This window comes from Agelaius phoeniceus, chromosome 19 (genome assembly GCF_051311805.1).
Source record: "Agelaius phoeniceus isolate bAgePho1 chromosome 19, bAgePho1.hap1, whole genome shotgun sequence".
In the NCBI taxonomy this organism is placed as follows: Eukaryota; Metazoa; Chordata; class Aves; order Passeriformes; family Icteridae; genus Agelaius; species Agelaius phoeniceus.
In genome coordinates this window covers 10,869,518-10,897,471 of record NC_135283.1, presented here as the reverse complement: position 1 = coordinate 10,897,471, position 27,954 = coordinate 10,869,518, and the positions used below count along the sequence as shown (strand labels likewise).

General features: G+C 43.3%; 1 protein-coding gene across 1 annotated transcript; it reads right to left on the bottom strand.

The window, feature by feature from the left end:
- Positions 1-333: 333 nt before the first annotated feature.
- On the bottom strand, positions 334-27,937 carry GNA13 (G protein subunit alpha 13). The gene is made up of 4 exons (XM_054644958.2): positions 27,577-27,937; positions 25,119-25,345; positions 7,007-7,057; positions 334-1,943 (listed from the first exon to the last, which is right to left on the bottom strand). The coding sequence occupies exons 1-4, from the start codon at positions 27,857-27,859 to the stop codon at positions 1,371-1,373; spliced, it is 1,134 nt and encodes a 377-aa protein (XP_054500933.1). The 5' UTR covers positions 27,860-27,937; the 3' UTR covers positions 334-1,370.
- Positions 27,938-27,954: the final 17 nt, after the last annotated feature.

The window sequence follows — 27,954 nt, the reverse complement described above, 5'->3', positions numbered from 1 at the left end:
CACCACTACAGCCTGGGGGAAACCTGGTAGGGACACTGATTTTTGTATCACAATCTCACTCTCTTTTTGCAGTGTGCTGTGGGGTACATCAGGATTGCTTTATTTTCACTATTTTTCATTATTATTATTATTATAATAATTTCTTCTTTTAATCACATGGCAACGCTAACAACTCCCCATAAGAAATGAAACAAAACTGCAAAAGGACTTTGGGTAAAATAGTCACAAGCAGCACTCTGGAAGATGCTGTGCAACATATTTGGCTCAAGTACACTTAGGATTGCTTAGACCCAACTGGAAAGTCTCAGAAAGAACCTCATCAGCTCAAGCACATTTTGCTGGGACAAGGTCTTTAATTTTTTCAGAAGAAAACATTCATCTGCATGGTGTCAGCTACACAAGGCCTCTGCTGGGAATTCATAAGGCCACTGAAAATACCAGAGGAGGACAGAACACAAGGAGGCACTTAGGTTTGCAAGTCCTTCTCTCCATCAGCAAATGCTCCTGACTCAGAGGAGGCACCTGGCAAGGAGGCAGGGAGTTCAAATAAAGCAGTGCTAAGTTAAAGAGCTTCCAGAACAGGTGACCCACAGGTAACATCTGCTCAGTGAAGGTAAAAAACACAAGCTGGGCTTGCTCCCCCCTTCCCACACCAGAGTGCCAAGAGGATTGATCAGAGTGCTCTGTGCTTTGCCATGGCTCCAGGACACCTCTGGAGAGAATCTGTGTACTGTGCCAACCATGAATCCCTCATCACTGCACTCAGCACTTCCTGATAGATATGTCTGAAACTCCTGATTTTCCATATTTTTGAAGCATCTCCTATTCCATCCCAATGCCATGATTTATACTTAAGCAGGGAGTACGTTACACCCAGGAATGGGCTGCAAAGAGATGATTCCAGCAAGGGATCTGATGGGATTTCTAACCAAAAACAGACCTGAGAAATCATAAGTCAGCTATGGTATCACAGTCTTCACAATGAAATCAGATGTGAGAAGTTTCTCTCTCTCCCCCCCACCTTAAATTACTGCCACAGTCTAATAATTGCAACAATTTCATTGACGTTTTGACTTGGAATTCTGGATTTTCTAGGATAATACATATGTTGGTAAAAGGTCAAATTTACCACCTTACAGGTAACTTAGATATAGGTCTGCTATGAAATTACAACTTGAGTCAACTTGAAGCTACACTGGAAGAGATTAAGCCTGAATTTCTGCAGAAATTGGCAATAACGTGTTCAGCAGCAGCTTTCAGCCACATATCAAGAAGTCTGACAGGATCTGGATTTCTCTACTCCTGCTGTAAACTTCTAGTTAAAAAAACAACACACAAGAGTTACTGAAGTAAAGCAGTCTTTTTGCACATCACTGTAACATCAGCTGCTTGAGGTTGTCGTGCAGGATGGTATCTTTAACATCACGGAAAACTAGCCGGATGTTCTCTGTGTTAATAGCAGTGGTGAAGTGGTGGTACAGGGGCTTCTGCTGCTGGTCCCGGCGTTTCGTGCGAAAACAATCCACCAGGAATTTTTGGACATCTGTTAAGCAGTGGGGATCCCCTTCAAATTCTGGGAAATAGTCTTTGATGCTGACTTTCTGTACTTTTTCCTCAAGCAAGTCCGTTTTGTTCAAGAAGAGGATGATGGAGACGTTGCTGAACACCCGGTTGTTGACTATCGTTTCAAAAATGTTCAGGGACTCCGTGAGGCGATTCGTCTGCCTGTCCTCCATCAGCACTTGGTCAAACTCACTGGAGGACACCAGGAACAAAATTGATGTGACACTGTCAAAGCACTCGAACCACCGCTTCCGTTCCGACCTCTGCCCGCCCACGTCCACCATCTTGAAAGGGACATTCTTGATTTCAAAGTCGTACTCGTGAATCCCTTTGGTGGGCCTTCGTGCCAGCAGGATGTCTTGCTGGGAGGGAAGGTAATCCTAGAAAAATAAGGAGAGTTTTGTGATTAGGATGTGATGATGGGTATGGGCACAGCTGAGCTGCAGTGGAGAGAGCAGCTTGCAAGGGAACAGGACAAAGTTTGCAATAAGAAGACACGGATGTGGATTTTCCATGGTAACGTTGGAGCTTTTGGGAAAGAGCTGGAGGCCAAAGCAGGAAACACATCCAATATTAAACCAGAACATGTACCCCAAAGAACTTCAGCTTTCCTTCTGGCACGTGACAAGGATCCATAACCAATTTCAGAGGTGAACCAGCAATTCCTCCTGCCAGTTTCCCTCATCTGGATCACCTCATGCTTCCTTCACTCCCTTCCCACACCAATGGCTGCCAATAGTTTGTGATTAGGATGTGATGATGGGTATGGGCACAGCTGAGCTGCAGTGGAGAGAGCAGCTTGCAAGGGAACAGGACAAGGTTTGCAATAAGAAGACATGGATGTGGATTTTCCATGCTTTTGGCAAAGAGCTGGAGGCCAAAGCAGGAAACACAGCCAGTATTAAACCAGAACATGTACCCCAAAGAACTTCAGCTTTCCCTTTGCCATGTGAAAAGGATCCATAACCAATTTCAGAGGTTAACCAGCAATTCCTCCAGCCAGTTTCCCTCATCTGGATCACCTCATGCTTCCTTCACTCCCTTCCCACAACATTGGCTGCCAACAGTTTGTGATTAGGATGTGATAATGGGTATGGGCACAGCTGAGCTGCAGTGGAGAGAGCAGCTTGCAAGGGAACAGGACAAGGTTTGCAATAAAAAGACATGGATGTGGATTTCCATGCTAGGAAACACACTCAGTATTAAAGTAGAACATGTACCCCAAAGAACTTCAGCTTTCCTTCTGGCACGTGACAAGGATCCATAACCAATTTCAGAGGTGAACCAGCAATTCCTCCTGCCAGTTTCCCTCATCTGGATCACCTCATGCTTCCTTCACTCCCTTCCCACACCAATGGCTGCCAACTCTACCATGGGTTCTAAACCAGCTTTCTCCAACCAGTAACTATGGGATGGATATCCCATGCCAGCTGTGGGTTCTCCATTCCTCCCATGCTCTCCTGCAAAGTGCATGACTGCTTCCAGAAACAAACCAGCTGCTCCACTAAGTAACTCTGAAGCAATCAATTATGCCTGAAAACTAAAACCTAAGTTAACTTCCTGTGTTTGTGCCATGCATCTTTGCATCCTGCTGGATCAGTGCACACTGGTGAGCTCACACTGCCTGACCTTGCCCAGAATTTACTGTGCAGTGAGTAGAACAGGGGAAGAAACTGAGATCTGGGTACAGCTCTTTCCAGTTCAGTTCTTTCCAGCCTGGGGGGCACAGAGAGCTGTATCCTGAAGTTCTCCAGCCCACCTCTCCCCAGAATTTAAGAGGCATTCAAGAGACTATTTTTTTTTAGATTGTTATATGAACATCATCAATGGATGCAGATGAAGAGGAATTCTTATTAGTCAGCTTTTAACAGCATGAATTCAACATTCAGATTGGGGATTTCTTCATTCCTAGAATTACACTTTGGTCTATGGTCCAAGTCCTTCTGTTATCTGCAAAGTGCATCTCTACCACAGCTGCCTGTGCTGGACTTTAAAACCTTGTTGTTCCCTTGTTATGGAAACTCTTCCTCATATTTTTCCAGCATTTCTCACCCTTTCAGAGAGCGCTATTTAGGTTTTGGAATTTCAGTCTCTTGTTAAAAAGTGAATGATCTATGATCTTCCTTTGACAGTGCCAGTTCCCACACTTGGAGCTTTTCTAAAGACATGTAAGAGCAAGGTTCAGAAAGTCTGATTCAACCAGTCAGCTGGGTGGGGGAACAGGCACACCATGGCTATTGCAGTAGCTGTATCCAAGCTTAAGGCAACTGGGCAAGCTCAAACCACAAAAATAAAATTTAAAAATCATGAAGTGAGCGCAACATTTCAAAAGCTCAAGGATCACTTTGCTTTACCCTGTTAAGTTCCAAAGTGAAACCAGAGAGGGAGGGAGGGCTTTGTGTGAACTCTGGCTTCCTCTTCACAAGCTGCCCATGACTAAGGCACTGATTTTTATCGTGGCACAAATTACAAAGCAGCTCTGAAGCACAGGCTCCCCACCCTGCAGCCTCTGCTGCAGCACTGTACACAGCCAAACCCCACAGCACCAAAGTCTGGAGGGCAGGAGAATTCCTAAAGCAACATCAAGCTCCCTCCAAACTGACCAAAAGAGCTGCTGTCACCCCCTTGTCTGATTAATAGACAACTTGAAAGGGTGATAAGACTCTTCCCTTGGTTAAATCTTGGGTCTTTTCTACTGAAATTAGAGAGAGGAGAACAATCAGCAAATCAGTGCAGGGACTGTATGAAATGTCACTGGGCACATGTGAAGGGATTTTGAGCAAAGCTGACTGTCAACATGTAGGCAAGAGTGTCACAGGTTCAGCACTCATGCCAGCTTCCAAATGGGAATGTATATTCTGTTGTTTTTCAGGAAGTTTGTCTCAGCTTCTCAGAACAAAAGCAACAAGTCTTAGGAAAGCTCAGGAGTGAGTGAAATTATTAAATTATGTAAATAAATAAAACCAACTGATATAGTAGGCAAAACCACATGCACCTTCAATATTGAAACAAGGGCACAAAGCAAACTCTCCTGGGAGCTGGCCTGTAATGTTTATTCAGTAAAGCTTTCAGGAACAAGCTTCTCCCCAGAATTCCTGACAAATTCCCTCTCGAGCACTATTACTCATTGAAAATTCCTTCCACACTTGCAGTCACAAAGAGAATCCTTTCCAGTGCTTTCTACTTCTACATTCTGCCACAGAACTGGGTATCTTTAAGGTCCCTTCCAACCCAAACACTCCATGTTTTATCCTGGCTATTGCCTACTCTGATCCAACAGGCAGCACATGAGGGTTCTGTGAGTTCAGTGCTGGTATCCAGCCACCTTCTGGCTACAGGAGACCAAACACAACAACTCCCAGGAACTCTCCCAGTATTTTAGTTCTCTTTCTGAAGGACAATTATGTTTTCTCCCTCATGCTCAGGTCCTTGGAATACAAGCAGCTTGTCCCTGTCTCAGTGCTGATCCCATTCTCCACGTGTGAAGACAGCAGCACCAGGTGAGTATTTTCCTTGAATGACACTGAGTATTATTTTCCAAGTTCTTTCAATGCTTTGCCATTGCCAATAAGTGTTTTCTTCCCCTCAAGCATCCTCACATTGATACTGATTTGGAACACGTGCTTTCTTCCTGATTTTCATATCTCCTTTCCTCAAATTCACTGCAGTCTGCTTCTTCTAAAGGAGTTCCTTTGCTTATCAGCAGCACTTTTGGCTATCACATCACTGTTTGCCTAGCTCAAATTACAATTTAAGGCATGACTAAGATCCAATCACAAGATGGAAAGCCAAGTCTCTCTGGGAGGTATTTTGGATACACAGAGTCTGCACTGGCAGTTGAAATAGCAACACAGAGCTGCAAGGAATCCAGGAGATCCCACGCACGTCTGCCTGTCAGACACTCTTATTCTGCTGATCTGATTCAATCTGAACATTAAGTTCTTTTCTCTCTTATCAGCTCCCTTTTGGCAAGGGGCACGTGAATTGCAGATCTATGTGTTTATAAGCAATTTAGTTGCAAGTCAGCCCAGTTGCATCAGATAAGAACAAACACTTTTATTTACAATTTGGGGAAAACAATCATGAGATAATCTTGCATATAGATAAGAATAAACCAGAAGAACCTATCAAATCTTTCACTAACAAAACCTAGCTAGTGCTCTTTCCCTCACAGATTTAACATTTTTTACAACAGCAGATCCTGATGAGTCTCTGATTCTCAACACCAGAAAAGCTGTAATTCACAGCACTGCCACAGAAACATCAGACCTGCAGTGTGTTTATGTCTAAAAATATTTAAAAAACCCAACTGCTGACCAAGTTTCACACTTTAATCAAAGAATAAACCAACGTTTCTCTGTTAAGAACTTTGAAATGGAGCTACAAGACTCTATCCAATATTGTTGGGGAAAAATCCAAGTCCTTTGAAACTGAAAGGCACTGGATGCAAAGACCATGAGAAATCCCCCACTGGCAGAGAGTTCAGCAGCTCATTACAGCAAGTGCAGACCCCCTAAGTGAGATATAGCTCATTACAGCAAGTGCAGACCCCCTAAGTGAGATATTAGGGGATATAATGCACTAAGTGCAAGTTTCATATCTCAATACCAAATCCAAATTCAGAGATCAGGTGCTGGAGTTCTCAAGCCAGAGATCTGGGAAGCACAATGCCCACCAGTGCTTTAGTTACAACAATGACAGTTCAAAGCAGAAAAGTAGTCTGGTTTAAAATTTAATCTGTTAAAAACAAAAATGAAATTATGCATGATGTAACAGGGTTTCACTGAAGTGGTTTGGATTCCTTCATTTGTTACCATCAGCTGGGAATGACCATGGACAAACTGCCTTCCCACAGAGCTCAAGCACCATATTAGAACTCCTGCTTTAAAGGCAATTTTTCCACATGCCATTGCTGCAATCCACAACTGATGAACATCAGCAGATACCTTCATTATTCAAGTGCTAATTAACAGTTCTATAAAAAAGTATTCTACAGAAATGTCAGGGTTTTCTCCAGAGAAAACAAGACTTTATTCTTTATTGGGTTTATGTTCAAGTAGATATTCCTGGAAGGTACCACTGACCTGGGACTGATTTAACTCAAGAGTTCCTAACTGGACATGTAACCCCAAACCCAGTTGTTTTCAGATGTCATTTAGTCTTGAAAAGCTACTCTAACAGTCTCCTGCCTGGCCAAGTATTTGTAACTTGTTTTTTGTTGGATTTTGACAGATGGTTTATTTCCAGAAAGTCTCCTGGCCCTTGCATTGCCCTGTGTTTTTGACATGTCAGTGATGAACTGCTGAGATAATGTGACAGTCTGAGTTAACTAAAGATAAAGTCATTGGAGTAGACACTAATTACATTTCATCTATTTAAAACCCAGAGATCACAAAGACTACTTCAAACTCAAGACTGGAAAGAAAAATAAAAAAGGACTTACTTGTTCTCCAAGTTTATCCAAGTTGTCCAAGAAATACTTTACAGATTCCCCCTAAAAACAAATCAAACAGTTATTTAAATAAGCGACATCCTTGATCCCAACAGTTTACATTCTGAAGTCCAGATAATTTATCAGAAACCTACATTTAAGCATTGTAAGCTTTAATCACTGCCCTTTTTAAAAGCAGCTATCCTAAGAACACAACTGATGATTTATTCTCAGGCCAGTTAATATTTAAGCTTAAAAGCATAAAAGGCACATTTATAATAGTCACATTCTTTCCAAGTTTAGACTTGATAAATAAATCCAAGTGTTATCCACAGGGAACATCAATGAAGCAGCCACACCTTCGTTATGAAAAGAAACATTCAATTCCTCTGAGGCTTAGCAGTGTGCACACACAGGCATTCAGGTGCAGGGATTAACCACCAGAGAAAGTTCATTTCTACTGCAGTGCCACAGGACTTGTGCCCACAGGGATGAGCAGAGCAAGGATGAGAAACCACAGCACACAAAGCATTTTACTCAAGCTTCCCATCACACACCAAGCTGGACCAGAACATCTTACTCTGAGTGATGAGCAGAGCTGCTGTGCATGATATCACATTTATAATCCAGGTTTATCTTCTGGGTTCAACTCATCCCTGTCCTGGCAAAGGGTAACTGCAGCTTTTAATCCCTCCAGTAATGCAGAACTGAAGGTTTTTTCATGGTAAACCTGAACCACAGTCAATCCTGCAGAGCTCCATCAGGGTGCTGGGATTAAGGAGGAATTCTGCCATGGATACTGCTGCACCTGAGTTCATTTGCAATAGGAGTGTACTGATGGAATTCCCTGCAGAGGAAAACACCTTTTTAAGGTTCTCAACATCCTCACAGAAACACAAATCTGCTTCCTTTTGGAAACTCTTAATTACCAGCTGTAACTTGCTCATTTTACAGTAAGTGCAGAAGAGAAACCACCTGTGTTTTCACTCTGCAGGTGGAAGAGCAGGAATTCTGAGTGAGCTTTCTTGATGAGAGAATCAAACAGCATCTGAGGCTGGGGTGACTCCACCTAATCCAGACAAGTGAATTAGGACAGGAGCTACACCCTGATAGTGACTTCCCCTCACTTCAATCTGAGCTCTGCAAGCTCATCTAGGGAGAATATGAACCTCACAATTCAACTGTGCCATCTAAGCATGTACCCTGAGCAGAGCAGGGTAAATAAAGGCCAAAAAGGGTTCTGGCAGACACATCAGCAAGGTACCTCTGCAAGGTTTTCAGGCACTAAAATAAGTTACATAATACAAGTAGATGCCACACCTTTAAGTGTGCAATTTGAACATCAACATTTAATGAGGCAAAACTGGGTTCTGGTTGGAACATGCCTCCTGCTCAACACATCTGCAGGAGAGAGCCTAACACACCTCTATGCCTTATTTTACCTCCTGTTTGCCTCAGCTGTCCTGATTTTCTCTGGGGTGACAAACTGCAGCAGGAACAGCATTTTAAGTAGTACACAGCAGCAACTGCTTGCAATGACAGCAGTATTGTGTCTTTTCCATCATCTGTTCTAGCCTCAATCCTCTAAGGAAGGTACACAGGGAAGAGCATTCCTATTTCACAGAAAATAAACAACCCTGATGCATGAATCCATCAAGCTTCCCAAGAAGGAGTAACAGGATCAGAATTCAGGCCTTCCAAGTGCTAAAGCCACTGTCTGTAGCTGAATACTAAGGCAAAATAAATTTTAAGGTCAGATTTAATTTCTTTTTTAGGTGCCAATAGGAGCTGGCAAGCTTCCCTTCCCCACAGGGCTGGCTACATACCAATCAGGCAGATTTCAGACTCACTAAGTGCAGGCATTTACTCTGGAATACCTGGGCCTCAGAGGCTGAACTTGTGTGTGTGTGTGTGCATACAAACATGCATTTTAATCTTAGACAGCTTTTTATACAACTTGCAGCAATACCTACTCCCTAAAGAAGCATTAACTCTGCAGTTAATGTGGAAGTTACTACCTCTCCCTCTCCTTTAAATCCCAGGGCTTGCAGCTACTGCAATGCACGGAGCAGTTGGAGCAGACAAGCAAACCACAGCCTGGAAAGGTCACAAAACATCCCCACAGGCAGCTTTCCAAAAGAGGGGATTTCCTGAAATCACAAATGCAAAATGCACAGGCCTGCAGCGACAGCAGCGCTCCAGAGCCACCCATCCAACAGCAAAGTCACCCAGGGAGCACTGAGATGCCAGCTCCACTCCTGGGCTGGCACCTATCAGAGTCAATGGCACACAAGCATCAAGGTGGCCAGAAACTGAACTATTAAATCCATCAGTTCCAACATAACCCAGCTCATTAAGCTGAGACATTCCAGCTTCCCTCCTCCACACCGTGGGCTCAGCTGCTTGGGCTCTCCCCTCATAAAAATCTGTTCAGACAGCAAGTGCTGAGGATATGACTCAGCTCTGTAACCAAGGACAGAAGTTGTTCATTCACTGTTTTTTACCTGCATACCAATTAAAAACCTAGAACAGCTTCAAACTCATCATCTCTTCTCCCATCCCACTCCAGCCACAAACCCTGACCAGTGGTAATTTTCTGTCTGCCCTGGACATGTTGCTATCAGCAGGATGAGCTCTGCTAACTACAGACACTCCTGAACAGATCTTTATCAGAATGCACTACTGGAGAACCAGAGAGTTTTGACCCATTTAAACAAGCTTCAAAGAGGCAGCATTACAAAGCAGCCAAGCTTCAATCCCTTCCCAAAGTGTGAAGTTTTTTATTTCAGCCAATAATGAAGAGAAACACATTGAAAAACTCAGCACACAACAACTGAGGAAAGCCTTAATGCCACCTATTTTTAAAAATCAGTTAGAAAAGGACCCATTCACATCCCTGCAGCCCCAAAGGCAGCTTCTGTGTTAGGCTGCTTTTCCTTGGTAGATAGAGAACCAGATCCCACTCAGTAAATCCATGACAGGGACCAGATTGAAACAGCTGTATTCAACAGCTGTCACCTAAAATTTCCTTTCTGACAAACTGCAAACTCTCTGGTTTACCCAAGATGACTAGAAAAAAGAAACTGGGTTTCCCCACTGTGTGCCACTAATGCCTGTGTGGCTCACCATGTCCAGCCCTGCCACGAGGCTGCTCAGCAATCAGTCTGTGGTGTCACACCACAAAGGAGCCACACCAAGGGCAAAATCTAGACAGGAATGAGACAACTGAAGGATCTGCCCCCATTAAAACCCCCACAGTTCTCCATTACACTCCTGATGTCTTCACACCCACGTTCTGTGAGTACATAGGACGGAAATTTAAAGATTAGCTAAAAATACAGAGATGGCCCCAGGACAGGAAGGACCTTGACCTGTTGGACAGAGTCCAGAGGAGGCCACCAAGTTGATTACAGAGATGGAGCACCTCTCCTACGAGGAAAGGCTGAGAGAACTGGGAATGTGCAGCCTGGAAAAGGGAAGACTTTGGGGTCACCTAACTGTGGCCTTCAGTACCAAAAGGAAAGATGGAAAAACTATATACAAGGGTCTGGAGTGAGAGGACAAGGGGGAATGGCTTCACACTGACAGAAAGTAGGTTTAGATTGGTTATTAGGAAGAAATTCTTTACTTTGAGGATTCTGTGGCACTGGCACAAGTTGCCCAGAGCTGTGGATGCTGCATCCCTGGGAATGTTCAAGGCCAGGCTGGACAGGGCTTGGAGCAAGTGGGATAGTGGCAGGTGGCCCTCCACAGCATTCCATGGCTCTGTGTGACACTCTCACTTCAGTCCCATGTGAACCTTCTCTTTTAAATGCAGATGAACCCTCTGAAGTCACTTGCACAGTTGAGCAGTTTGGAAATGCAAATCTCTGAAGGCTGCAGTGACACTGCAGGAACCAGCCATGCCATGGAGCCCAACTCATCCCCTGCACTTCAAGTACAGCCCAAAGATGCCAATACAAGGACAAAACCCAGCACAGGCTTGGGCACACATCTCACATGAATATTGAGGTACTGCAATAAAGCAAATTTCTTGAGCACACCCCAATATAGCAGAATGAACAACCTACACATCAGCTCCAAAGGCCTTCTGGGGTTACAGGAGGGGGCTCTGGCTGTTTTAAACTTTGTTAAATTATATCAGGGTATTGGATTTTTAGGCAGTGCCTTTTGAAGCTTGAGAAAGATGCCCTTTTTTGTTCAGATGGACTATACATGTCTCAGCTGTGGCCCTTCAGCCTCCTCCTGATTCAGAAATGCATGTAAACCACAGGAAGTTGACTGTTAAGTAACTTTATTCATAACTGTCAACTATTCCATTTTCAGCAAGGTTTGAGTCAAACCAGCCTGTGTCTCCTGGAGCCCTGTGATGCTCCCTGAGAGAGCCAAGCCACTTCACCATGAATGTACAAGAAAACACACCAATCTTACTCCTATCAAGGTGACTGACACTACAGCTTTGCATTAAACTACTTGTTAAATGAAATATCTCCAGTTCTAGAATTCATTCTTTTTACTAAGACATTTTACAAATTTCTTTTTACAAAGCAGAGGTGGTCATTTAGTTGTAGGCCAACACCTGCTGGTGTGGTCATCTGCAGTAAACCAGAGCAAGTCTCTTTTCTAAGCAAAACACAGCACAAAGATCACTGTCAGCTTACTGCCTAAAGCAAAGTAACCACAAAAATATTTTGGGGGAGGGAAGAAAAAAAAAAACCTACATGAAATACACACTAGATGAACACATCTTTTAAACCCAGGAAGCACCAATTTATTTGGTTTCCATGAAAACAATGTCAGCAATCTAAATATGATTTGTTGAAACCTTAGCACAGCCAAATGGCTTTTTAGCTCTTCAAGGGGATCAGGGCCATTGCATTTTTTCCACTAGCAATTGCTTAAAAAAGAAAAAAGAGATAGAGAAAAAAGCATCAAATAAAAATTTAGTCATCACAAGGTTTAAAGAAAGAAACAATTTATCAAACCATCTAGGTTTGGCTGCAAGTTCAGTGGAACATACTGAACTGACAGGGCTTATTAAGTGTCTGAAATAATAAATGTGATACTTTAGGAAAATAGGAGATATAACTTAGTAGCTCTATATTAGAACTCTAAGAACCATCAAACATTTTCTCTTCCTGACCTTACTTGAATTTCTTGAAATAGAGAAACAAATATTTCCTATTTTATTTAATTAAAAACCCACAGAAACACTAGAAACAAAAACACCACCAAAAATAAGCTTTTTTACAAGCCTAGTTTAGAATAAGAACAGGTAATTGCAGTGTTGTTAGGCTGGTGTGTACATGCCTAAATATGCAAACCAAACCATCCATAACTCTGGAGAATCAGCTTGAAGGAAGATGATAGAGACATAAGCAGAGTCTGAAAATTCTGCATTTTACAGCAGCCTTGTAATGCTTATGGCACACACTTCATTATGCACAGGGTGTTTTTCTGTTAGGGGCTTAATCCAGGAAAATCCATATCTGAGGATTTTGGCAAAGGAAAGAATCTGTAGCAACCTTTTTTCCTTGCCACCCCACCCTAAGCTGATTTAAAAGAAGACTGAGTACAAATCAATGGTGCTGCCACTGCAGGTTTAGCAGATGTCTCCTGACATGACAGTAATAAACAGAGGGATAATGAATGGAGAAACATTTCAATCAAATCAATCAATGCAGATTCCCAGAGGAAGGGAGATTACAGGGCACAACCTCCTCCACCCAAACAGGGAACATCCTCAGCACTGCACAAAGGAGGAGATGATCCAGATGATACATTTATGCCATGAATGCAGATCCTAATTACATTAATGAGCTCAAAGCCACAACTGGCTTGACTGTTAGAGCAGCAGGTTTAACCAAGTCTCATGTCCTGACATTCAGCTGGTTTGGGCTCTTTTGCTGGTCTCACACTTGGAGGTAAATAAAACAATCTTGGGCCCTTCACAGCTTTCAGGTTTCTACAATTTCTCTTTGCAGTCACTTCTCTCAGTGCTTTTTGAAGAGGATTCGTCTTTTAAAGATGCCCCAGTCAATAGACTGGGACAAAACTTCCTCAAATCATACCTATAACCTGTTTACTCAAGGAACTAAACTTTAAAAATACACTTCCCCTGTTTTACAGCAGCAATCCAGCAACTTGATTGGTCTCTCCTAAACTGAAGGAAACAGTTTCTGAATTGCCACTCCATACTCTAATATTGATTTAACACTCATTCTTCAAGCAGTATTAGCAGCATTCTGCTAATACTAGTAATTTAGTATTATTATTAGTATTAATATAGTAATACTAGTATATTATATACAATATAATAATACTAGTATTATACTATATAGTATATATATACACTATATATTATATATAGTATATATATTATATATATTATAATAATATATATATTCTATGTAATATATATAATATATAATATGTATAATAGATATAATAGTATTATATAATACTAGTATTATATTATATACTATATAATAATACTAGTATATTATATACGATATAATAATTACTAGTATTAATATTCTGATAATACTAGTAAATTAGTAATTTTACTAATGGTGCTGCTGAAGGTATTTGGGGAAAAAAGCCCAGGTAAGCAGTAGTATATTTACTTCCCAAACTGAAAACTGGGGTCAAAATATTTGAGTGCGCACTAACACAAAGCACATTTCCCTGTGAGAGGTTTCCTTTCCTTAAGTGTTAATTATGGCCCAAGTACAGCAGTCTCCATTTATGCCCACATGAGCATTGCTGTGGCCATGTGCAGAGCAGCCAAGTGTTCCATGTGAAATTAATCCTAAACTCTCCAAAACCAAAGGGCAAACTGGTGGGAAATGGCACCATGAATGGAGCAGCCTTACAAGGGCTGGGGTCAGGATCTGCTAGTACAAGCTGGGCTCATGGTGGTTCATTAACTGATCTCAGAGTGCAAAAAGGGAAACTGATTTTTGTATATGTGTGAGTTTGGACTGCCTGGGAAGGAAGGGACAAGTTGAAATAACTAAGAAGAACCTCCCAGGCAGATTTTGTCTCTTCACCCACCCAGGGAAGCAAAGGGACACACAGCAGCAGTGTCTCTTAGAGGCTGAAGCACAGACTGTGTGTCAAGAGCAGACATCTCACATCTCCCAGCTTCTCTCTCCAGCATGAATGGAGCAGCCTTACAAGGGCTGGGTCAGGATCTGCTAGTACAAGCTGGGGTCATGGTGCTTCATTAATTGATCTCAGAGTGCAAAAAGGGAAACTGATTTTTGTTTAAAGTGTGAATTTGGACTGCCTGGGAAGGAAGGGACAAGTTGAAATAACTAAGAAGAACCTCCCAGGCAGGGAAACACAGCAGCAGTGTCTCTTAGAGGCTGAAGCACAGACAGTGTGTGTCAAGAGCAGACATCTCACATCTCCCAGTTTCTTTCTCTCCAGCTCAACCATTTGAATAGTCACTAAAACCTGATCTGCCCATTTCCAGAGATAAAATTCAGCACATTGGGGAGGGATCAATTCCTGTTTCTCTGCAAGAACAGCGAGTTCAGACACAGTTGCTGATACAGGGTACAAAATAATGCTGCTGCTGATCAATCCACATCACAAATGCGTCACAGCTCAGCCCAGCTCTCAGAGCTCAGCCCCATTTCCCCTTTTCAGTGCTTGCTGTGTGCAGCTCGAGCTGGGTTTGCCTTTTCTCAGAGCCATCAGAACTGTGTCATGCGGGGTAGAAGTGAAACCTGCCTGGTGTTTGGTCCCACAAACTCAGTACCTGGCCTAAAAAAAGGAAAGGTTCAAGTCCTGACTCATAGAAGGCATCTTTTGTAAAACCTGTTGGTGGCAGAGCAGAATCTATGTTTGCAACACCTGGATCACTTTGGCTGGAGGGTGCTCAACTCCAAAAGCACCACGAGAGGAGTCAGCCCAAGTTTAATTCATGAGTGACATTTTTATCTTGCATAACAGCATTAACAAAGAAAGGTGAAGGGGTTTAAGAAGGGCTTTAACCCAATAATATCCCTTTAATCTATTATCCCCTATTTAGTGTAATCCAATTAATCCATAATTCTCAAAATGTGGATAACAAATGGAGGCAGACAGAGCACGCCAAGCTGGGGCCTGCACTGTGACACCCTGGCAGCACCTGCAAGCTGGGGACATCTGCCATGTCCTGACAGTGACAGAAGGATGTCACCAAGCCAGCCTGGAATTAAATACTCCAAACAAGGCTCCAGCATCAGCTGCTGCTCCTTCCTGCACCCAGTTCAGCAGTGCTCTCCCTTCCAAGTGCCAGACTCACAACTCACACAGATTGTCTCCCATCAGCAGAGCATTTACACAGTCTCATATATACCATGCCACACCAATTAAATTAATTAAAACATGATTGAACTCTAAAAAGAAGTTAATCTGCATACCAGTATACCACAGAGCAAACTGTTCCAGTTTTCAATTGCTTTCCTAAGAGGGAAGAAATCCATTTCAGTTTTCTTAGTTAGGTATCCCTCCCCTCTCCTGGTGGAATTTAATTGCTGAATTCTTAATTGCTCAAAAATATGCAAAGTCACTACAGCTTTTAGGTAGGAAACAGCATTCCACTAAAGCCTAGAAAAATACAATTTCTCCACACCAGGCATTCTGCTATTGTATTTCTAATTCTGAAAGACTGCTTGGAAACCAGGATGTGACATATTCTAGAGACAGCTGAGACTCCTTCCAACAATTAAAAACCCTCAGAGTCCACAGCATCAATCCTGGAGTGGAGAAATTTTTCTCTGTGAGGTCCTGGCACAGGCTGGCCCAGCCCTGGAATGTCCAAGGCCAGGCTGGACAGAGCTTGGGGCACTCTGGGAGAGTGGAAGGCTGGGAGAGGAACAAGTTGAGCTTTAAGGTCCCTCCATCCCAAAGCATTCTGTGATTCCATGATTTCCTTAGGATCACCATCAAATAGGAAGCAAACTCAAGGTTGTTCAGCCCCTTCTGAAGATCAGAGCCAGGTTGAGGAACACATGAAGTGGCACATGGGACAAGCACAGACCCAGAGCATCCAACCAAAAGGCTGCTGCTTGCCAGAACCTGAACAGAAATTAATCCATGAAAGCAAGGATTAGGTGAACTTTGTTTCTTCAAAAGTATTTTTACTCCCTCCCTAAGTATTTACAATCCAAACTCTTCTTCCACAAAGTTGACTTTAGGAAAGACACCAATACCTTGCAGAAGATTTTCAAATTTCATTGATGAAACCAATCCTCCAAGGCCCAGAACACACAGCCCTAGAAATCCTATGAAAACATGCACTGAGCAAGGAGAAACTGCCACCTCCCAGTTCCTATTTACACTCTGGGCAGCATCTCTATAAACCTCAGATGTTTTGCACACAAAACAGATTGGAACCAGACTGTAAACATTTGCTCTTCTTTCAGAGCACTGACCCACTGGCTCCATGACTTCATGTGTTTGCAACTCCAAGTGCATTTCATCTAATGCTGGAGCACTGGTGAGTCTGCAAATCTGCCATCCATCATTTCCAGCTTTACTTGCTTCCAAGTTGTACGAGACCAGCAAAGGCTCCCAAAAACATGACAAATATTTGGCATGTGGAAATGGATCAGCACTAAAACTGGCCATACTCAACTTGAAGATGCTTGAAAAGTCCATTATTGCATAAACTCTGCACTAAATCACAACATTTCAAAATCAGAGCCCTGAACTGGATCCCAATGCACTTCTCTAGGATTCAGTTTTAAAGTACATTTGGTTCCTATTTCAGCCTCATGAGAAATCCAGATGACCAAATGCTTTTTAGTTCCTTCCTCTGTCTCAATTAGAAGAATCCATTTCAATTAAGTTCTGGTATTTCTGTTTGCAGCCAGTGATGCACTCACAACCAGCTCTCCTTCCAAGCTGACAAGATCCTGTGATAATTTACTGGGTCTAGTGAAAGATCTACCTGCATCATTAGCTGAATATTGGTTTTAAAAACTACTAAAAGTTGTGTCTAAAAGAGCTCAAAGTACCAGTGAAGTACACAAGACTCCCTAAACAGCAGCAAGAGGCAGAAAACATCTCATGTCACTTGTAGAATTTCATACTATGAATTAACTAAAACTGGAAAGAAATAGAAATTAATTACTAGAGCAACTATATTTAAGAGTCCCAATAGCAGCCACTTCTAAAATTTTAATAATCACCCTGCATTACTTTTTTCCCCCATAACTTTGTGTAGATATTTTGAAATACAAGTGGTACCAGTGCACTGTTTCCAGCCCTGGAAATTCTGCATCCTCTTGATTTGGTCACCAGTGGGTGATAAAATATCATCATGTGCCCAAAGAGAGAAGTGCTCCCAGGCTGGCTGCAGAGATCCCAGCATTTTGTTTAAAATTATTTCCCCAGCATCTTTAAACAAAGGAAAAAGAAACAAAAACTCTTGTGGTATTGCACATTCCTGTACCCTTGAGCCATAAAAAGAATTTGGGGTCTTTTCATTTCCTTGGTTAAGTCTCTGAAGAGGAGAATGATATTTCACTTATGAACTCTGAAGGAAAAGAAATGTAAGGCAGGAATGACTATGATGGAAAGGTGTGCAACATGGTACAGTGAATTGAGTGCTGTAAAATACAGCTCACTCCTCATTACTGTTCAGAAATTTTCTTTTCTGAAGTAGCTGTTGTCAGTTGCTGTGATGATAATTCAGGCTGTTTTCTGTATTTAAAATTCCTCAGCTTTTCCAGCTGTATTGCCTGATGTTTGTTGTTAATGCAGACATGCAAGTTAAAAAGATACAGGAAGTAATTTAGGACTTTCTCAGCTGCTGATGTACTCTTTAAACATTTTCTTTATCACTATTTAAATTCAACCCATCAGGCAACTCTGGGATAAAATGGAAGTGTTAAGTCTCTGGGACTATTCAGATTTTTATTTGAATGAAACACATTTTATTTACAGTTTGAGGCTGCCAAATTAACTAATATCATGTTCTATGACTCATTCATTCACCTTTAAGATATAAATAAAGGTTTCATATTCCAGAGTAATACAAGATGCTATTTGGTATCCAGCAGCCTCCATCAGCACTGTGAGCACACATCTTGTTGTTCTGTACAAGGGCAGGTTCTGCAGCCTCAAACTTCTCAACTGAATTTGATAATTCAGATCCTTAGCAAAGGAAAGTGCCAGCAGACACAATGCTGGCACAGAGATTATCTTGCTTTCCCACAACTACAGTTATTCTACTGCTTTTCTGACGCAGTGAGTGAGGTCAGCTGCACTTGGTTTTCTCACATTTTCTTAAGCAACTTCCTCAGCCACCACAAGCTGAAGTTTCCTACTCCTTTGCTAGTTCTGTGTAAGAGGTGCAGCCTGAGCCCTGAATATATCAATGCATTCAAGAACTGAAATCTGGGACAATAAACAGCCAAAACAGTCACCCAGTACAACCTAGGTACAATAAATATGTGCTTGGTGAGAGCAGACTTCACCAGCCTCTAAGGCTGAAGCCTTGCTACAGCAAACTCAAATTAGGGAAGAGCAGCACAGATCTGCAGTGCCTCTGGCAGGGCAGCTCAGTGCTGAAGGATCCCACATTTACACATTTACACATGAAAAGATCCCTCTCTGCTGCTTGCCCCAGGTGCAGAGCACAGGCATGGAAGCTGACACTGCATTTACCCCACAGGATCTGCTGACAGCCACCAGCCCAGGGACTGTGCAGGGTTTGTGTTCAGGAAGTCAGTTCTAAATGGACCCAGAAGGGGAGCAGCCAGTGCTGTTTAAATTCCAAAGGTTGTAAGGAGACAGCTCTGCAGGTACCAACATGCAACACCTTGCAGGTGAGTAGAGAGCACGGAAATGAGGGTGCAATAAATGCCTGTACAAGGGCTCCATTTACACTGCACAGCACAAGCAGCAAAAGCTCCTCTAACACATTTGCAGGGATTCAAAACAACCTGCTGAGAAAAAGTTCACACACTCAAGATGTGAATATTCATATTCAGAAGGGCACTTGTATTTTATATTTATTTCACCATGGCTTGGTTAGAGAAATTCCCTTTTCTCTCAAGAAGTAGGTCACCTTCCAGTCTCCTGCAATAAAATGTTTAGGAAACTAAGGCACATGACTATCAACAGGACACAGCTTGCTGGAGATGGCATATGAATAAGAACACATCCCTCTGCTCCCACACTGCATTGTACCAGTCTGCATGTTAAAAGCAGTGGTTCCCCATAAACAATCACAGAACCCCAGAATGGTTTGGGTTGGAAAGGACCTTAAAGATGCCCTTGTTCCAACCAGGCCCCCTTCCACTGGACCAGGTTAGTCAGTGTCTGGATTGGGTTGAATTAAGAATTCCATCCTGAGAGATTGCACTGAAACCATGCAGAAAATATAGGCTTGAACAAGCCAAGTGTAGCACACAGGACTCCAGCTGGTGGGAAGACAACTCATCTGCTTCAGTCTGGCATAACCTGTCCACATCAACACAGCTCCTCCTGAAAGACCTCTCAAGTCCAGAACCATATTTGTGCTTAACAGCCACAAAAAATAAAAAATATAAAAAAATAAAAATATATAAAAAAGAAATATAGCAACATTCTGAAAAAAATACAGCAAAGAGGTTCTGCATTAAAACCAGACCAGCACCAACTGGAAATAAAGACCAGTCCACTCTCCAAATGCTCCAAGATTTTGCTGCTAATAAGAAAAGTTAGCAGGCAAGAAAGGAAGAGTGGTGGGAAGGGAAGAAGGCAGTCCCAGAAACAGCATTTCAGCTCTCAGAGGCTGAAACAGAAACCCTAATCCCAATTTGGAAAAGGATAAAAAATGGCACTTTGTGCCATTTTAGTATAATTCACCTGGAGATCACTCAGCTTGACTGAAATATTACAGTCAATCCCCAGTACCAAAGCACTGGCATACAATGAAGGGGTTTTGGCCACAAATCTGGAGTAAGGACACTCAAGCCTCTGCTGCTGGACTCTAGAGTTAATCCCTATAAGGAGTCTTATTAATGCCAACTCAAAACCAGCATTATCTTCTCATTGGGGCTGGAAAAACAGCAAATCTTCAAAAAATCCAAGTCTCTTTTGAGGATCTGAATAGCTCATTTTAAAGTATAAATTTGTAAATCACTTTTCTTTCCATATTTATAGCAACAATCTTGGATAACTCTTTTCACCTGAAGACCATGAGATGGAAAGTAGCCTTTTCCAAGGGCTTTTTAAGGAGTCATGCTCACTGTACACAGGCCATCCTTAAATCTGATCTTTGGCAGAGTACTGATTAGAGAAAGGGGAAAAAAATGTTCATACTTCAACATTTATAAAGCAGCAGCTTTTTGGGTTTCCACTCAGAAATTTAAGCAATAGTCAATGTAATTGCAGCACTGTGTTTCAATAAACTCTGAATTATGTGATTAAATGCCCAAATAGTCAATGTTTAGAGGAATGCTGGGTGAGTGGATCTCATGTCTGTAATGAAGATTCTCCTGCCAGTGTCAGAAACCTCCTCCCAACAGTTCATGCACTCAGTCATGTCCCAATAGGAGCAGCTCCTGCACCCTTCAGGCAGAGTGGGAGCACTGAACAGCCAATCCCAGGTGCAAGAGGAGATCCAAGGGGAAAGCCATGACTACTTGCTAAGGTAGGGGGGTGGGAAGGTTAAAGAGATGAACATGGGAGGAAAACCAACACAGTGCAGAAGCTGCTGAAAGGCCTCTGAAAGCACTGGCACAAACACAATGTGCACACTCCCATGAATGACAGTAATACACTCTTTTTCTACTCTTGTGACTTCAGGGGGACTTTGTGCACTGACCTCACAGCTGTTCCATAAGATGGGAATCCACCCTCCTAACGGGGAAAACCTCAACATCTGGCAACTTAGCCTGGCTCCACACACAACTGACCTCTGCAGGATCAGGATCTATCATCAGGCACATTTCAGGATGTGTTGAAATAACAATAAACTTTCCTAATATTCTGCAGTGTCTATTTGAGGACTCATCCTCTCAGTAGAGCTTAATTAATATTCTTGTGTGTTCAACAGCCCCACTAATATTCAGACAGAACTCTGAAAAGTCCAAGGACAATAAGGAAAATACAATACAATCTTCCAGTAAACTGATCAATACTTGCCAAAAATACTTGTCTGCAAAAGAAAAATGCTACATGGAAGCTGCTGCAAAGCTATCAGTGTAACTTCAAGCAGAACACGCCTTTTCCTGTCTTCTATAATCTGATCTAGCAGACATGTCACAGAAAAAGCTGTGATCCAGAGGTGAGGGCATATCCTATAATCCTTATTGTGTCATCTGTGCCTGCAGCTCTATGCAAATATGGACAAAAAGAAAGTGTCATCTCACATCTCTGCAGCTTTCTGGCTTTAAAATACCCAACAACATTCCCTTAAACTGCAAGTAGGGCATTAAGTATCTGTCTGAAGATCAACAGCTGCTGGTAACAAAGATCAAAACCCACCCAAAAGTTACCTTCAACAAGAACAAACCCTGAACACATTCAAAGCTTATCACACATCTGAGCAAGTTGGCTCTCATCACACTCTTCCATTCTCAGAGAACAATGAGACTCCTGGAAAATACTTCAAAATGCTTCTCTGTTAACAGCTCTCACAGCAAGTTCAAGAAATGACTGACATGAGAGGAGGTACAAGGCTACTCTTACTCACAAGGGCCCTGCTCAGTGTTCCACAGCACCAAAGGCTGCTCCAGGAGAACAGCAAATCCTTAGAGCACACACTGCAAGCTCAGCAGCACAAACAGAACAAGCAGGAAATGCTCAGGTAAGTGTGCTGCAGAGCTGACAGAATGGCTGTGTTTATCTAAGTCACTTCAGATTTTTACCGGAAACCAAGCACTGAGGGGAAATGTGAAATGTTAATGAGGTGCCAGGTGCTGGGCTGATTCAGACTCAATGTGTAACTCAGCCCTGCAGCCTCCTGAGAGGCCAGAGGAGGAACCAGCCTGGGGGATGCAGGAGAGGAGCCTGAGATGACCAGAACCTCCAGTGTGAGTTACAGAACTGCCTCAGCTGCAGAGCCAGCAGCTGCCTGTGCTAGCAGAGCACCTGAATGAGGCTGGTTTGCAAGAAAATGTAATAAAATTATAACATCAACCACCTGGGAAGCACTGAAGTGGCACATATTGCACTAAGCTGTAATTAGCTGTTTCCAGGTTTAAAGCAGTACACAAGCATGACCTAATGAATTTTCATAAATGCTGCTGCTAGTGGCCAGAAGGCCCCTATTTTTATACCAAGGAAAATAAATCATATTGGCTATCCCATGACCACTTGAGTTAACAAAATGAGGAAGGACACTCCAGTGAACTAGACATGGAAATGCTGATTCCTAATTCCATTAAAATACAACCAAGCTCTTTTTTTTTTTTTTTTTTGCTGCTATAAAAAGATCTCATTGTTTCCTTAGGCTCCCAACATCATCAGTAAAAGATCCTGGAGAAAAACAAAAAAGCAAGAGCAGCTTTACAAGCCCTCACAAACGTACATATGCATTGAAGTTTTAACCATAATCTTGCAGAAATCTCAATTTTAAACCCTTTTTCTCTGTACTTCCTACCTGCCCAAGTTACAAATGGCTTCTACACTACACATTCTTGCTGCCTTTCCTCCAGAATTTAGATGTAAATTTTGACATTTTCACTGCTTACCCATCACTGCTCCATTTTCCATTTGCTCACCTCTCCCTCTGTCCCAAAGTGGCCTATTCCCATGGCAAACACTTCCCCACTGTTTCTGCCTGTGCTCTCTTAGTATGAGCCATGGTTTTCAGTCCAGTGAAAAGTTAAACTCACTCAACAGTCTGAAAAGAAGTTAGAGCAGATACAGCCCAATAATGCTCATCTTCCACATCACTCCAGACTTTACACTATTTATTTTTGTGCCACTTTTCCCTCTCTCCTACTCATCTAATCACTGCTGCTATCCCTCATCATATTTTTTTTTTTTGCCACAAGCAGCTAAACTGGAAGCAGAACAGTATTTTCCTCTTTTTCCCCATTCTACAGTGTTAGAAGTTTTTAGTCTGGAGCCTTCACTCAAGAGTCAGTCGTTGACACGCCTGAACTGTCTGTGTCCCTCCCAACTTCCCCCTGCTCTACCTCCTGACAGGGACACGCCTGTCACTCCCTCCTTAACCATTTGTGTCCTCCTCTCCTGTCACAGCACAGGAACTCCCTGAGCACTCTCCTGCAGGTACAGCAAGAATCCACATTGCTCCAGGAGCTTCCCTCTGCTCTGCTGCCCACATGGAGCTCTGGCAGAAGTTAAGCTGAAGCTTACTGGGGTAAAACTGAGACTTCATGCTTGGCCAGCACAGATCACAGTGCCTGCACTCAATACAATGACATCATTCAGCTGCCTTTTTTTTTTTTTTCTTTCATGTTTATAACTTGGCATAAATATGTCCAGCTGAGATTTTGAAAGGATTTAGGAAATAAAGTAATATAAGAATAAATGAAGCAGTTACCTTGCTTTCAAAAATTATTAGGATAGTACTGAACTATTAAGAGCAGCTAAAAATATTCCTGAGTTTTACCTAAAGCACAAAATGATAAATATATATTTTTGCAGATAATTACACAGATGTAGGGATTTACAGAAGAAAGCAATAGCTTTCTTTCTGTAAGGTTCAGAGGAACAAATTCTTCACTACTCTCTTCACAACCCACTCAAAGTGAAACTCTGCACATGTTTCAGTTATGGAAAGAACCCACTTCCCAGGGCCTCAAGATGACAGAACAGTAATTGCTCCCTTCCCTTTGCTACACAGCCTCAAGTCACTAAACATGTTTAATCGAAGACAAAACTGCTTTATTGAACAGATTTTAAGCAGATCCCTCCAGCACAGCAATTACACCAGTAGAAGTCACATCTGCACCAGAATCTTGACTACAGAAGAGCAATTACTCTTTTATGATCACTTGAAGGTGAAACTCAAGGAGCAAGAGGTCTCCTTAGGAACTTATTTACAGAGCTCAGCCCAGGGCTGGGCAGGTGATAGGCCACTGCAGCACCTGCCCATTCTGCAATCTGCAGAAGACATTCCATGATCAGGGCAATACATATTTATAGAATATTTACACAACCTCTTTAAGTCAGGCTATGATTACACAACCATTCATAATAGCTCAACAGGAGACATCATGAGCTATTGTTTGGATTCACACTAACACAAAGGTTATTTTTAAGACATAAAAACACAAAGCCACTTATGTTTGAGAGACCTACCAGAACAGATCTTATCTATTTTAAGGTTCTCAACCCCTACCCCCACAAAACCCTATGCCACTGGTATACACAAGTCTATGAACCAACAATCAAATTTAACTCAAAATTTTTCATTTCTTTTTGCAGCATTTGCACGGGAATGGAGCAAAGGGAGTTCAGCTGTCACACACAGTTCGAGCTGCTGCTCAAGAATCAAGAGGTTTCTTTTTCCTTTCCAACCCCACTACTGAATTGTGTACTCCATCTCTACCCCACTAAAATAAAATTGTGTATCCCATTGTATTTCCATTCCATTTTGTTACATTGAAGCTGAGAACTTCAATGCAACAAAAATCTCATTACATGAGAATTAACACAGACATTCAAAATTAAACAGGAAGTATACAGAGGGAATGTTTGCTAGATTGCTCAAACTGGAATAGAGAAGGGAGTGGTTTTTAAATTCTTCCCATTAACCCATGCATATCTTTTCTTAAAAAATCACATTACTATTAAGCCTGTCTTTTTTTGACAAACCATTTTTTTTTGCTTGGCTTGTTTAAGTTGATGCACCAGTTAATAAAAGGGTGGTAATAATCATACAGTAAAAATACTGTGCAGGTACCAGCTTTGTTACAAAACTTTAAAGCCCTCAATACCTCAGCTTTCCCACATATGAAATGAGGACGATTACGTCAGAATCTCTTTTATTACTATTAAAAAAAGTGGGGAAGTAGCTAAATGCAGCTGTGTGCAACACCACAGAGTAACAGCCAAGCACTCAGAAAAGCATAGGGAAGCGGCTGCTCAGCGTTTCACAGAGAAGCAAGGCAGGAACAAAATCCCACAGGGCCACTTGAAGACACTGAAAGGCAAATCTTACCAGCTGGAACTCCCTGCGCCTGTCATAGGCGTGCTGGATGCCACTGTCTGCCCACAGGGCTCGGATGGCAGGCAGGTAGTCCAAAAAGACCCCGGTCTCCACCATGCCCTGCGCCACGGTGACGGCGCGCGTGTCGAAAGCCATCACCTTGTCACCGTTGCTCTGGTTGGCAGGATCCCCCCAAGGGATGTGCAGCTTCTCTCTGGCATCCACCAGGACTCGCACACCTGCAATGACAAGGAAAGGCACTGTGAGCATTTCTCAGCATCTCCTGTTTCACCAGCCCACAGAGGAACAATGCACCTACTCTGCACAAAGATCAATAGGAACATCCACCCGTAGTGTCCCAAAAACTGACCCAAGCCACTACACTCACAGGTAATAGCAAACCCCAGATTTGCTACCTCAAGAGCATCATAACATCAACAGGATTATCCCCACAGTGTCAATTCAATTCCTGAAAAAGCCTTATTTTTAATTACTAACTTTATCCAACCTGTACTCTCTTGGCTTGAGTACAAAGTACACTTAAAAGTTGATTTCAAAATATGTTAAACCTCCTCATTTCTTGAAGGTTCTCTATGTTTTTTGTTCTTATCAACTTGGTATCCAGTTCTACCAAATTATACAAAGAATCTCTATCACTGACAGTATTTCTATCACTGCCCTTAATACTTTAAGAAAGACTAAAACATGTATTAAAGTCATTGCACTTGCTAAAAGTATGTTTCTTTAGCTCAAGTGCAGAGGAATTGTATCATCTAAAGGCTTTCCTGTACTTCTGTGGCTGTTTTGGTAAATATTCTCTAGAAGAAAAAGAGTATTTTAAACTTCTTTTTAAAGTCCTTGTGAAAAATATGAAAACTCACTGTGCTCATATTGATAAGGTAAACGCAGGGGAATTATTTCTAGTACTAAATTTACTGATGAAAAAATAAAAAGAAAATTTCAGAAAGAATAAGCAACTATAATGTCATAGGAAGAGATATAAGGAAATTAAGATGTGGCAACAAATGACTGTTCAGTAACACACTCATTCAGTGCCAAGGTGTTTTGTCAAGGTTCACCCCCTTTCCATGGTTTTTCTCTCTGTCAAAGGCAGGTATCTGTCAGATCTATCTGTGACTGCAGGAAAACAGCCTCCCAGACAGATGTGCAGTTCCTACGTGTATACCTTCACAGAGTAGCAAGTAGCTTTAACGATAAACTTTAACCTGGCTGAGATACATGCAAACTTTAACCTGGTTGAGATACATGTGTGTGATTTCTCCTGCCTTCTACTGCTATCAGTAGTTTTTCCAGGCTTGATTCATCAGCAGGTTTGTAAAACAACTCTCCTTGAGAATTGCTGGATTTTCAGGGGCTGAGTCTGGCAACACTTTGCTGTTTTGAGAAACCACATTAAGATTTTGTCCAACTATTACACAGTCCAAACTGAAAATCCAAGGAGCAATTTAGATAAGAGAGAAAATGAGAGAGGATGACCAATGAAGTCAGGATGACAGCAGTGAAATCAAGCATCCACTACTCCCCTAAACCATGTGTGGAGGTTTTGGCAAAGCATCTGTGAGAGAGGCTCTGCTTGCGGGTTGCAGTTAATTGATGTGTCAGCCGAGTTTCCAACACTACGGCAGCGATTCCTCCACTGCAGTGAAATACTGAAAGCACAGGGCTGAGCTCCTCCTCACGCACTTCCAGGTGCATCTTCCCCCCATCCATTACCGCTCATTACTGCACTCGCATTACCAGGAAATCACAGAATCACGGAATCAATTAGATTGGAAAAGACCTCTGAGATCATTCAGTCCAACCTATGACCGAACACCACCTTGTCAACCAGACTTGCCATTAAGCGCCACGTCCATTCTCAAACACCTCCAGCGACAGCGACTCCACCACCTCCCTAGACAGCCCATTCCCGTGTCCGAAGTGAAGAAATTCTTCCTAATGTCCGGCATAAAGCAGCTTTAACATTGTCCCCTCATCCTATCTCTGACTCCCTGGGAGCAGAGCCCGACCCCACCTGGCTACCACGTCCTTTCAATAGTTGTAGAGAGCGATAAGATCACCCCTGAGCGTCCTGTCCTTCAGGCTGAGCCCCCCCAGCTCCCTCAGCCGCCCCTTGCGCTCCAGCCCCTTCCCCAGCTCCGCTGCCCTTCTCTGGCCTCACTCCAGAGGCAGAACCCGGCACCTCCGGGGCTCAAACCGCTGCTCCCAGGGCCGGGCGCCGGAGCCGCCCCGCGGGCCGCACCCGGGCGGCGCGGTGACAGCCCCGCGGGCGCGGAGCGGCTGCGCGCCGGCCCCGGGGGAGGCTGAGGCGCCGGGACAGTGCGGGAGGAGGCGGCGGCAGCCCCGCGGCTCCCCCGGCCCGCGGGACCCGCCCGAGCCGCCTCTCCCCGCCCCGGCCCGGCCGGGCCCGGCGCTCGCAGGGCGGCCCGTGCCCGCCGCCCTCACCCACCCTTGATCACGTTGCTGTAGATGGTGGCGCGGAACTCCTCGCGGGCGGCGCGGTCCCAGTCCTGCCCGTGGATGATCCGCATCTGCTTGAGGAAGGTGGACTTGCCGCTCTCGCCCGCGCCCAGCAGCAGGATCTTGACGAGGCGCTTCACGTAGGTCTTCTCGCGGTTGAGGCACTTGTCGATCTCCTTGGACTTGCGCTGCTGCTCGGCCTCGCCGCTGGTGAGGAGGCAGCCGGGGAAGCAGCCGGACAGCGCGGAGCGGGACGGCAGGAAATCCGCCATCTTAGCGAGCGCTGCCAGCGAGGGGAGCGCCCGCCCGCCCGCCGCCCAGCGCCGCGCGCGCCCCGCACCGCGCCTGCGCGCCCCGCCACGCCCGG

Coding starts and splice junctions, on each gene's coding strand:
- GNA13 (XM_054644958.2), bottom strand. CDS start 27,859: ATGGCGGATTTCCTGCCGTCCCGCTCCGCGCTGTCCGGCTGCTTCCCC. Junction 25,346..27,576: donor CTACAGCAACGTGATCAAGG/GTGGGTGAGGGC, acceptor TTGTCATTGCAG/GTGTGCGAGTCCTGGTGGAT. Junction 7,058..25,118: donor GGCGCAGGGAGTTCCAGCTG/GTAAGATTTGCC, acceptor ATTTGTTTTTAG/GGGGAATCTGTAAAGTATTT.